At 43.5% G+C, this 12,995-nt stretch overlaps 1 protein-coding gene across 5 annotated transcripts in view; it reads left to right on the top strand.

The window, feature by feature from the left end:
• The window catches only part of chd6 (chromodomain helicase DNA binding protein 6), a 266,089-nt gene that overhangs the window by 238,800 nt on the left and 14,294 nt on the right, over positions 1-12,995 (top strand). For all 5 annotated transcript variants that reach the window (XM_059652680.1, XM_059652681.1, XM_059652682.1 and 2 more), the window contains 4 exons: positions 1,194-1,625; positions 8,605-8,793; positions 9,762-9,902; positions 12,634-12,738. In XM_059652680.1, coding sequence (XP_059508663.1) covers positions 1,194-1,625; positions 8,605-8,793; positions 9,762-9,902; positions 12,634-12,738 — 867 coding nt within the window. The remainder of the gene's footprint in view (positions 1-1,193; positions 1,626-8,604; positions 8,794-9,761; positions 9,903-12,633; positions 12,739-12,995) is intronic.

The raw sequence follows: 12,995 nt of genomic DNA, 5'->3' as shown, positions 1-12,995 counted from the left end.
GCACTATTAACCTGGGTGGCAACTTTCAGGGATCTAATGTACATGGACACCAAGATCCCTCTGCACATTTACACTAACAAGAATCTTTCCATTGACCCGGTATTCTGCCTTCCTATTATTCCTCCCAAAGTGGATCACCCCACATTTATCCATATTAAACTCCATTTGCCACCTTTCAGCCTAATTCTGCAGTTTATCCAAGTCTCCCTGCAACCTGCAACATTCTTTCACACTTCCACCACTCCACCGACTTTAGTGTCATCTGCAAACTTACTAACCCATCCACCAATTCCTGCATCCAAGTCATTGATAAAAATGACAAACAACAGTGGTCCCAAAACAGATCCTTGAGGCACACCGCTAGCAACTGGACCCCAGGTTGAATATTTTCCATCAACCACCACTCGTTGCCTTCTTACAGAAAGCCGGTTTCTAATCCAAACTGCTAAATCTCCCTCAATCCCGTGCTGCTGTATTGCCAGAGGGGAAAGGTACAATGTACATTAATAAACAGATGCACTGTGAGTGTATCCATCTGATATTGATTCCTTATCACTTTGCAGTCTCTTCCCCCATGATCTTATTACAAGCTGATATTATAAGCTACATTGTTTCTCGTCCCTCGAGCAGTGTCTTCCTCCATTTAGCATTTCTGCCCTTTTCCACTCCCCAGTTTTCAAATGTAGCTACATGCTGATTTCTTGTTTGAATCCCTCCAGTTCACCTTTTGTCTTTCTCATGTCCCTGACCATAGCAATGAGAAATCTGGTATCTTCCTCCTTTCTTGACTTCATTAGCCTTCCTCCAACTTTTGAGATAGTCAACCATGCCTACTTTCTGCATTGTCCAATTGTATAAGGACTTATCTCCTGCACTTCTCAAAATTAATTTGTGGGATGTGGCCATTGCTGGAAATCTATTGCGTGTGAGTTGTCTTAATGAGAAGTGTCCTAAGCCACCTTTTTGAACTGTAGATACAATGAATGGTTTGCTCGATTTAATTCCTAGAGTAGGAAAGAGTTGCGTTAATGTGGAACTGGTGCTATCAACAAGTTCAGATAGGGTCTATCCTACCATGAAGGATTTTTCACCTCTTGGTCTCTGCACAATGTGGAAAGACTCTTGCATGTGTTATTTTCTGAATAATTTGTCATTACTCTTACTGACACAGTGCACTTCTGTTTGGAAAGCAGGAGAGCTTACTCACATTAACATTCCCAAGGGATCAGAGAAGGAGGCGACGAAAATATGAGATTGAGACAGACCGAGGTGCCAAGAGGAAGAACATCGAAGAGATTTCCCCATCTCTTACTCGCCCTCCTGTAATTTTAAATGGATGGCAAGAAACTGCTATGGACCTCTCAAAGGCTTCCGAGGAGGCATCTAATTCAGTGCCTGTTATCATCAGTGCAAGCACGCCAAAGCTGGGATCGCTAGAGCCCACGACTGCTTTCAGGGCAGACATGGCTGGGGTCCTGCAGGCAGGCCTCGTCCATCCAGTCACTGGGCAGGTGATGAATGGCGCCTTTAGAGGTGATGACACGTCGAGGAGGAGGAGAGGGCGTAGGAAGAATGTTGAAGGAATTGACATCCTCTTCATGAAGGAAAAAAAGCCAGACAACCTGGTACGTAGAAAACAGTGGCATGATGTGATTGATACAACAAAGCAGCAAGAGCCAGTGGCAAAAGGAAGTGAAGCTCTCTTGCAGTGTGCAATTTCTGATTGTGGTAAACACTATGTGGCTAACCTTCCCATTTCTGTATGAATTCATTTTGGGTTTGGGTGCTGAGCTTGAGATCTGCTATTGGAGTAATAGCCATGAACTCCTTAAACCTGAAGCTAATCATAACCAGAAAGATAAACCGAAAGCATGAGAATGCTCAGCAGATCAGGCAGTGAAATATAAAAGGTTTAATGTTTGAAAGTTAGGAATGTGGGACAAGAATGAAAGAATAGAGGCGCAGGTTAAGTAACAGAAAGTTGGTAGGCAGAGCTAAGGGAGTGGTCATAGATGTTTTGACAATACATTTAGCATGGATAGAGAATGGGCCAACTAATAGAAAACCAAGTTGAGATAAGGGAAGTGCTTTCAGGATGGCAGCCTATAACTAGTGTTGTCCTACAGTGATCAGTGCTGGGGCCACAATTATTTACAGCATATATTAATAACTTGTATGAGGGAAATGAATTTACTAAAATCAAGTTTACGGATTTTGGAAAAATATGTGGGGACAGGTAAGGATAACACGAAGAGTCTGCAGAGGGATATAGACAGGTTAAGTAGGCAGAAACCTGGCAGATGGAATATAATATAGGGACAGGTGAGGTTGAGGGTTTTGGTTGAAAGAATAGAGGAGCTGAACGTTATTTACATGGAGAAGGACTGAGTAAGCTGCAGCACAGAGGGATTTGGAGGCGTTTATGCATAAATCACAAGAAGCTAGCATTCATGTTCGGCAACTAATAGAGAAGGCAGTTGGAATGCTGGGCTTTTTTTCCCCCAAAGGGAATGCAGTATAAAAACAGGGAAATCATGTTCCAACGATACAATGCACCAGTCAGACCACAGCTGCAATACTGAGAACAGTTTTGATCCTTTTATCTATGGAAAAGAAGAATCTAGGATCAGAAGGCTTAATCTCAGAGTAAGAGGTTGCTTATTTAAGACACATGGTTTTTTTTGCGAAGGTAGTGAATCTATGGAATTCTTTACAAGGAAAGACTGTACAGCTGGGTCGTTAAGTATATGCAAGACTGAGATGGACAGATTTTAAATCAGTACAGGAATCAAGGGTTATGGGGAAAAGGCTGGAAAGTGGATTTGAGGATGAACAGATCAAGCACAATCTCATTGGTGGAGAGGACTTATTGAGTCAAATAACCACCTCCTGCTCCTTAGTTTTACAGACAAAAAGGAACAAAAATGTCTGAAGGAGATGGAATGAAAATAATAAACATCAGCCATTTGAAAGCAAGAAATGGAAAAGAATGACAGTAAAAACAAAACAAAAAGTGGAGACAAAACGGGAACAGATTATTATCTGAAATTACTGAACGAAATGTTGTTTCCAGAAGGCTGTAATTTGAATAATAGAAAGATGAGAGCTAGCGAGTTTTGAGAAGATTTGTAGCTCAGGTTGAGTTTCTGGATGTGAGTTTGCTCGCTGAGCTGGAAGGTTAGTTTTCAGACGTTTCGTCACCATTCTAGGTTACATCATCAGTGAGCCTCCGGTGAAGCGCTGGTGTTATGTCCCACTTTCTGTTTATCTGGTTAGGTTTCCTTGGGTTGGTGATGTCATTTCCTGGTCTTTTTCTGAGAGGATGGTAGATTGATTTGGAGCCAATGTGTTTGTTGATGGAGTTGCGGTTGGAATGCCATGCTTCTAGGAATTCTCGTGCGTGTCTCTGTTTGGCTTGTCCTAGGATGGATGTGTTGTCCCAATCAAATTGGTGTCTTTCCTCATCTGTATGTAAGGATACTAGTGATAGTGGGTCGTGTCTTTTTGTGGCTAGTTGATGTTCATGTATCCTGGTGGCTAGCTTTCTGCCTGTTTGTCCAATGTAGTGTTTGTCACAGTTCTTGCAAGGTATGTTGTAGATGACGTTCGTTTTGCATGTTGTCTGTAGAAGGTCTTTTAAGTTCATTAGCTGCTGTTTTAGTGTGTTGGTGGGTTTGTGGGCTACCGTGATGCCAAGAGGTGCGAGTAGTCTGGCAGTCATTTCGGAAATGTCTTTGATGTAGGGGAGAGCGGTTATGGTTTCTGGGCCCGTTTTGTCTGTTTGTTTGGGTTTGTTGCTGAGGAATCGGCGGACTGTGTTCATAGGGTACCCGTTCTTTTTGAATACGCTGTATGGGTGATTTTCCTCTGCTCTGCGTAGTTCCTCTGTGCTGCAGTGTGTGGCGGCTCGTTGGAATAATGTTCTAATGCAGCTTCGTTTGTGTGTGTTGGGATGGTTGCTCCTGTAGTTCAGTATTTGGTCTGTATGTGTTGTTTTCCTGTAGACGCTGGTTTGAAGTTCCCCATTGACTGTTCGCTCTACTGTGACATCTAGGAATGGCAGTTTGTTGTTGTTTTCCTCCTCTTTCGTGAATGTTATGCCAGTAAAGGGTATTATTGATGGTCTTGAAGGTTTCCTCTCATTTGTTTTGTTTAGTGATGACAAAGGTGTCATCCACGTAGCGGACTCAAAGTTTGGGTTGGATGATTGGCAGAGCTGTTTGTTCGAGTCTCTGCATTACTGCCTCTGCTAAGAAACCTGATATCGGAGATCCCATGGGTGTACCGTTGGTTTGTCTGTAGGTTTTGTTATTGAAAGTGAAGTGGGTGGTGAGGCATAGGTCCACTAGCTTGATGATGATGTCCTTGCTGATGAGGTTGGTGGTGTCTGGTGTATGTGTCTTCTCTTCTTCTAATAGTGTAGTCAGTGTTTCTTTGGCCAGGTTGATGTTGATGGATGTGAACAGGGCTGTTACGTCAAAGGAGACCATTATTTCATCCTCTTCTATCTTGGCGTCTTTGGTGTTCAGGAATTCTTGGGTGGAGTGAATGGAGTGGCATGAGTCTTCTACTGGGTGTTTTAGTCTTTGGTGTAGTTCCTTGGCTAATCTGTATGTTGGTGTTCCAGGTAGCGAGACTATGGGTCTGAGGGGGGCTCCTGGTTTGTGAATTTTTGATAGTCCATAGAAGCGTGGTGTGTTGGATCCATCTGGTTTCATTTTTTGGAAGTCTCTCTTGTTTACTTCTCCAGATTTTTGAAGTTTTTTGAGTAAGGCTGTGATTCGGTTCTCTAGTTGTGGCGTCGGGTCCCAACCGTACAATGAGCTTCAACTTGACACTGCAAAAGACTAAGTCAGAGAGATCAGCATGAGAGCAAGATGGAGAATTAAAGAGGCAGCCCTGCATTGAAAATTGAGGGCAAGCTTGCAGACTGAACAATGGTGTTCTACAAAGTGGTTACCTCATCTGTATTTAGTCTTCAATGTAGAGCAGACTACAATTATGGCTGCCCTTGGCACACTCAGAGAATGCTGGAGAAACTCAGCAGACCTGGCAGCATCCATGGTGAGAGAAACATTTCAAGTCTGGTCTGACTCCTCTTCAGAGCTCAGTATTAACTGTTTCTCTCCCCACAGAGGATGCCAGATCTGCTGAGTTTATCCAGCAATGTCTGTGTTTATTTCAGATTTCCAGCAGCTGCAGTATTTTACCTCTGTACAAATAGGAGACAGTTCAGGTCAGAACAGTGGAAACTGTTTGTGAAACAAGGTGCCAGAAAAGTCACAAATCTAGGTGAGAAGAGACAGACGCTGGGATGGATTATAGTTTTGAATAAACCTAAAAGAAAACCATAATCATAGATGGAGGGGCTGCAGTGTAGTGGTCATGTCATTGAACTAGTAATCTCTATTGTTCTGGGGGCATCGGTTCAAATCCTGCCTTGGCAGATGGTGGAACTCGAACTCAACAAAAAAATGGAATAAAAATCTAATCTCTTTGTGACCATGTAGCCATTGTTGTTTGTTCCATTGAATTGATTGAACCCATCTGGTTCACCAGTGTCCTTCAGGGAAGAAAATCTACAATCCTTACCTGGTCTGGCCTACATGTGACTCCAGACCCAAAGCAATGTAACTGATTCTTATGTTCCCTCTGGCCGATTAGGGATGGGCAATAAATGCCCACATCCCACAAACGAGCAAAAGAAAGTAAATCAATAAAGACAAGAAGACACGGATTTAATAGATTCCATTTGTTTATTCAGTCTTGGTAATGAGGTAATTTTCTGCACCCACCCTTTTTAAACTCTCCTTGTCTGAGGCTCTCCGTTACTAAGTTGTGTAGAAACTCCACCTGAATGCAGTGCTGCAGCACCTTACGTGACTGACAGACTACTGCTTTTGTGAGGTTGCAAGCAAACGACAGGTTCATCTTGGGTTCTGGCTGCTGCTTGAATAGAGTTCAGAAATAAATTACTAATTGCCATTTGTTAGGGCTTTTGGTTGCCCCAGAAGCAATTGGTGATGTGATAGAAATGTTTAAAATTTAAAATGAAACGGACAGATTAGATAAAAACAGCCTTTTCAGTGTTTAAAAGGAGGAGGACCCGGATATGAGTGAATGTAATACATTTACAACTGAACAGGAGAAACATTATTCACAACATGTCTCTGGAGTGAAATTCTAGGGTTATTGATTAAAACAGGCATCATGTCACCATATAAGAATAGATCAAGTCAGAGAATTGAAGGGAGTATAGAGGATTAAGAACGCAGACACCTGGGATTACATTATCACTGATGGAAGGATAAATATTAATATGACTGGCTGAAGGGCCTTTTTCTATACTATGTTTTTTACCCAGTTCTGTTATTTACAGTATTAGAGCCACAGTATATTGAGAAAGGGTTCCAATAGGCAGAATAGTTTTGTATTATGCAAGGAAAATATCCAAACCTTTTCCTTTGATGGGCTTGTCTAGCTGCTGGTGAAGCATGCAGTGAGGTAACAGTGAGTTAGTACCAAGGTTCACCAGGGGTGAGGAGCTTGAGTTCAGAGGAGAGTTGGAGAAGCTGGTGTTTTCTCTCTCTCAGTAGTGAAGGTTAAGGAGAAACCTAAAAAAGCAGAACTATTCTTCAGGCAAGTGAATAATTAACCACAAGTTAAAAGATTTAAAGTGGTTTGCTCAAGAAAATGAAGAACTAACTAAGGTGTTCAATTATGAGATGATGTTGGAGAGATTTGGCATCTTCTACTGAGAACCGAAGAAGTTAGGATCTGACCACGTAGGGATTTCTGAAATGATATATTTTAAAGTATCGATAAAGAATTTTTAAAAATATTTTCTCTAGATCAATATTAGAAGTCACTGTTTTAAAATTATGCACAAAGATCCAGGAACAAGATAAATATTATCAATTGGAACAGGAGTTAGAATGAATTAGTAACTGGAAAGGTGGTGGGAGGTGAATCCTGATTTTGAAAGGAAATTGGGTAGATTAGTTATTCAAGACTGAAAATCTTACAAAGGTAGGAAAAAAGCAGCAGTGTGGGATTAAACATTTCCTAAGACAGGCACAGTGGATTGAATTAAACAGCTCTTTTATTGTACATTACTTTGATTCTCTGAATAAGTCAGGGAACATTTGTACTAAACAATACCAGGAACTTACCATCTTCAGCAAAAGAAATCCAACCTTCCCCCCCCCCCCCCCCACCTCCCCCACTTCCTTGTCCATGTATGATGTATCCTCTTAGCTGAAAGTCCTCGTGCCTGGTGAATTATGGTAAATTTCCTGTCCTCCTTTAAGACTTTGCCATCTTTTCTGAACTTGGGAAATCCACAATGTAAGTGCGTTCAGTCTAGTGTCGACTTATTCTGTTTACTTTTCTGACCTGCTTTCTCTCATATGAATGGTTGCGTGGTTCTGACATTAGGAAAATGCTGTTTCCTTACTGGTGGATAGAGCTTATTATCGACCCCTGGTTTGGATGAGTGCAGCTCCATCAAGAAGCTGAACATCATCTAGGTATCAGCATCTGCTTGATTTGGCTCCCCCTACACCACCTTCAACATTTACTCCCTCCACCATCAATGCCAAGTAGCAGCAGCACATACCATCTATAAAATTCACAGCAGTAACTCACCAATGCTCCTTCAACAGCACTTTCTAAATCGGTGACCTCTACCATCCAGAAGGTCAAGGGCAGCAGATACACGGGAACACCACCACATTCCCCTCCAAGTCACTCACCATCCTGTCTTGGAAATATATCATTGATCCTTCACTGCCACTGGGTCAAAATCCTGGAACCCCCTCTCTAAAAGTATTGTGGATGTATCTAACCCCCATGGACTGCAGCACTTCAAGAAGGCAGCTCACCTTCAGCAAAGCCCACAGGTCGCAAATGAATATTTGTTTATATAAGCACTTTCCACTTTCAGGAAGCTTAATAACCCAATGTCACACATTTATGTCAACTGTCATGGTCAGTTAATATGGTGAATTGTCCAACTTTTGTTTTTAAACACAGCAAGTTGTTGTCACCTGGGATATACTGGTTGAAAGATGGGTGGAAACATGTTCAATAATAATCTTGAAAAGTAGAAATTAGTGGAATAACTCAGCATTTCATCAGCAACAACAAAGGAACGGGCCAGTTGGTCTAAGCTGGAGTCTATGCTTGAGCCTTCTGTCAATCCATTTCATCGAAATCTTACAATATATCTTTCAGGTCATTTTTCTCCCTTATATTTCTCTAGTTCCCTTAAATGCCTGTATGCCATTGATCTCAGCCATTCTTTTTAGTCACGAGACACCTTCTAACCGCACCTCGGCTAAAGAAGTTTGTCCTGAAATACTGATTGGATTTATTGGTGACCCTCGTGTATTTCTGGACCTAAATGTTGGGCTATCTTATTATCTTCCTCTATTTCAGCCATAAGTGAAAGACTTAATCTATAAAACTTGCAGTGCTATGGGAAAGAGCAGGGAGGTGGGACATTAAATAGCTCCTGCAAAGAGCCAGCACAGGCATGGTGGGGCGAGTGGCCTCCTCCTGTGCTGTATGATTCTATGATTAGGGATTTTCTTTTTAATGAAGGAGGTGGACCTGTCGAAGCAGTTTTTCTCTGGCGTGGCTCGTTCTGCCGACAGCATGTCCAACATGATGATTAAACTACCCCAAGGCAAGCAGCGACTGCCAACTGAGGAAGAGCAGAAAAACAAGACTCTGATCGAGTGGCTGAGGCAACATCCCACCTACACTATGGATGTGTCCACCCTGGCTCCTGTAAGTATACTGTCAGTAACAGCATTTATATATTTGCAGGCTGAAAAGGATTGTTTTGTTTTGATGGGTTTGATTCTGGTGGTGATGCCGACAGCTGGTAAAATTGCAGCTGCTGGATTACCGTTTGTGGCCTTTCCTCCTGGACAAAGCAGGCTGCACCACATTAAAACACCCAGTCCTTCCACTGCCGGTGTGTACCATCCATTAGATGCACTAGCTATTCATCAAGACGACTTTGCAGCAAATCCAAAGCCCATGACTACTTCTCCTTTGGCACTCAGTGGCAGCAGGCACATGAAAACAATCTCAGTTCCAGCTCCATCTCCAAGGCGAACATCACCCAAACTAGATACAAATCTCCTTTTCTCACTGTTGCCAGAGCAAAGTCCAGCTAAGATGCAGTGGTCTGAGGATGGGATTACCTGAATGTCTTGCATACTTGACACTTGCATGTGATATATCCCAGCCACTGTGGGAGAGCAACTGTTCCCCGTGTAGCTGACAGCATCTTAAGAGAAGGGGAGGGGAGATAACAAAAAAAAACAGATCACTATTTTCCACAGCCCTTCATCTAACAAAACATGGCAAGGCATTTTATAGGAAGAGCAGGCAGAAACCAGGAATTTTGGCCACTGAACCAATAAAGTGGTCAGGGGTAAGTTCTGAGAAAGAATTTGAAGGTGACAAAGGAGCTAGCAAATCAAGGATTCAAACTGGGGCATTCTGGCTGAATGTTCTTTTACAGAAAATGAAATAAAGAGAGGAAGTGAATGAAATAGAGCAGAGACGGGCAGATATTTATATGTGGTAGTGTTGTAGGCACGAAGATGAATATGTGCAGTGCATCCAAACACAGGCCCTTGCTGCTGGAAACATGTTTATTCAAAACAGCATAGTATCTTCTATCTGTCTCCCACAATCTTCTTCCATCCCTCCCTGCTCAACTGATTGTTGTGTTTCTCTAACAGAATTGTACAGCAATTTTACACGGCCTTTCAGAACGTCCCAAACAGAGGAGGCATCGCTGCAAGGATCCCAGTAAACTGGACATCAATACACTGACCGGGGAGGAGAGAGTCCCTGTTGTTCATAAGGGGAATGGAAGAAAGGTAAGATCATGTTGGGCCAGAGGTGGGTATTCAACAGGATTCACCAGTTTGAATGGTTCCAAAGCAATGAAAATTAACTTTGATAGTTGGATCTGTAAATTTTAAAGCCATGGTCTTCCTTGGGACAGGTATTGGAGCAAAAACACTTGATGCCACAATGCAGGTGTCTTGCTCCCCTGCTCTGGTTTCCTTCCTGGACACTCTATCAAAGTGTGGAAGCAATGCTAGCTTACTGAGTCTCTCCAGTGGAAACATTGCAAATACATGCTAATGAAAGGACAGGAGCACTTGCTTGATCTTCCATGAATGCTGGAAACCATTATGAAAAATGTTTTGAGTTTGTATTGTTTGAATAAGACTTTTGTTTTTCTTGGATACCTTTCGCAGTGCTGTCATTGGCATATTCAGAAGTTACCCATTCTTCTCAGTTGCATTAAGACATTAGCTATAGCTCTGTGGTATTTTTCACTACAGTTTAAGAATCCATAAAATCCAGATGATACTTAAATACAGCACACGGGGAGGGCAGGATAACAAAGTGTGGAGCTGGATGAACACAGCAGGCCAAGCAGCATCTCAGGAGCACAAAAGCTGACGTTTCAGTCCGAGACCCTTCATTGGAGAGGGTTCTGGAATAAATAGAGAGAGAGGGGGAGGCGGACTGAAGATGGAGAGAAAAGAAGATAGGTGGAGAGGAGAATATAGGTAGGGAGGGGATAGGTCAGTCCAGGGAAGACAGACACGTCAAGGAGGTGGGATGAGGTTAGTAGGTAGGAAATGGAGGTGCGGCTTGAGGTGGGAGGAAGGGATGGGAGAGCGGAAGAACAGGTTAGGGAGGCAGAGACAGGCTCGGCTGGTTTTGGGATGCATTGGGGGAAGGGGATGAGCTGGGCTGGTTGTGTGATGCAGTGGGGGGAGAGGAAGAGCTGGGCTGGTTTTGGGATGCAGTGGGGGAAGGGGAGATTTTGAAGCTGGTGAAGTCCACATTGATACCATTAGGCTGCAGGGTTCCCAAGCGGAATATGAGTTGCTGTTCCTGCAACCTTCGGGTGGCATCATTGTGGCACTGCAGGAGGCCCATGATGGACATGTCATCTAGAGAATGGGAGGGGGAGTTAAAATGGTTCACGATTGGGAGGTGCAGTTGTTTATTGCGAACCGAGCGGAGGTGTTCTGCAAAGCGGTCCCCAAGCCTCCGCTTGGTTTCCCCAATGTAGAGGAAGCCACACCGGGTACAATGAATACAGTATACTACATTGGCAGATGTGCAGGTGAACCTCTGTTTAACGTGGAAGGTCATCTTCGGGCCTGGGATGGGGGTGAGGGAGGAGGTGTGGGGGCAAGTGTAGCACTTACTGCAGTTGCAGGGGAAGATGCCGGGTGTGGTGGGGTTGGAGGGGAGTGTGGAGCAAACAAGGGAGTCACGGAGAGAGTGGTCTCTCCACAAAGCAGACAGGGGTGGGGATGGAAAAATGTCTTGGTTGGTGGGGTCGGATTGTAGATGGCGGAAGTGTCAGAGGATGATGCATTGTATCCGGAGGTTGGTGGGATGGTATGTGAGAACAAGGGGAATCCTCTTGTGGCGGTTGTGGCGGGGGCGGGGTGTGAGGGATGTGTTGTGGGAAATGCGGGAGACGCGGTCAAGGGCGTTCTCGACCACTGCGGGGGGAAAGTTGCAGTCCTTGAAGAACTTGGACATCTGGGATGTGCGGGAGTGGAATGCCTCATCCTGGGAGCAGATGCGGCGGCGGCGGAGGAATTGGGAATAGGGGATGGAATTTTTGCAGGAGGGTGGGTGGGAGGAGGTGTATTCTAGGTAGCTGTGGGAGTTGGTGGGTTTGAAATGGACATCAGTTTCTCGATGGTTACCTGAGATGGAGACTCGGAGGTCCAGGAAGGTGAGGGATGTGTTGGAGATAGCCCAGGTGGTGAGGGATGTGTTCATCCAGGGAGGGCAGTTCACCTCCACCTTCTCAAGGGCAATTAAGGACCGCTGGCCTAACCTAATGTTCGAATCCTATGAGTGAATACAAAGGAAAGGCTGTTCTGTTGGAGTGCTGACTTCCACATGAAATGGGGGAAAAAAAATCCATGCTGTTCGTGGAAGAATAGTGACTGGTCAGTATTTCTTTCAGAAAGCAGTAAAGTGATGTGTTCAGTGAGCCAGCTTAACAGCCTTGCATATTGGAATTTGCATAATAACTGCCAAGCTAGCCAGAGGAGTTTTGTAGTAACGATACAGTATTTTTTGGAAAGGCACGTTTAAGTTACATTTCAATTAAAATATTATCTTTTGCGCAGTGGGTAAAACACACTCCCCTGAGTAAGAAAACTATGGTTCCACTCCAACGACTTGTACATGTATTCATGGCAGTCCTGAGGGAGTGCTACGCCATTGGAGGTGCCACACTTTGGATGAAATGTTAATCCAGAGTCCCACTTATCTGTACAGGTCATTGTAAAGGATTCCAGCACGTTATTCAAAGCATTTTCTTTTGTATTCTGGGCCAATATTCGTTGTTCAACCCCACCATCGTGGAAAAAGAGATTTACTAACCATTTGTTTCTTTTTGTGTTTGTGGAATTTTACTGTTCTTAAATCTAAAGTATCTAATAACAGTAATGATGCTTAAAAATTAAGTAGTTGTGGACTGCTTTGGAACACTATAATGAGGCTTGTGCAAAAACAATTTATTTCTTAAAATCCTTCTGTTATGTTGTGGCTGTTCAGCTAGGAGGAGCTATGGCACCATTGATAAAGGAGCTGCCGAGGTGGCTCGATGCAAATCCGGAGTACGCTGTTGCACCAGAGTGGGCAGAAATTGTGAAGCATTCGGTAAGTGCTCACACTGTCTAGACACACTCCTGTCATTGGTGCTTGGTTTTTCTTTCATGCAGTCAGGTATTAAAAATTTAGACAGTTTGTCCCTAATGCTCCTAACCCATTAGGAGCAAGGATGTTTCAGATTTGACTCTAAAGAGTTAAATCCTCTAGATTGGAGTCACATTAAAGACTCTTAAAGCTGTTCCCTAGTCTAGAGATAGAATCAGTCAGGTGTTGGGAGCTAAGCCACAGGAAATCTGGAAAATGCA

This window comes from Stegostoma tigrinum, chromosome 19, assembly GCF_030684315.1.
Source record: "Stegostoma tigrinum isolate sSteTig4 chromosome 19, sSteTig4.hap1, whole genome shotgun sequence".
Classification (NCBI taxonomy): domain Eukaryota; kingdom Metazoa; phylum Chordata; class Chondrichthyes; order Orectolobiformes; family Stegostomatidae; genus Stegostoma; species Stegostoma tigrinum.
This window is presented reverse-complemented; position numbering and strand designations above follow the sequence as displayed.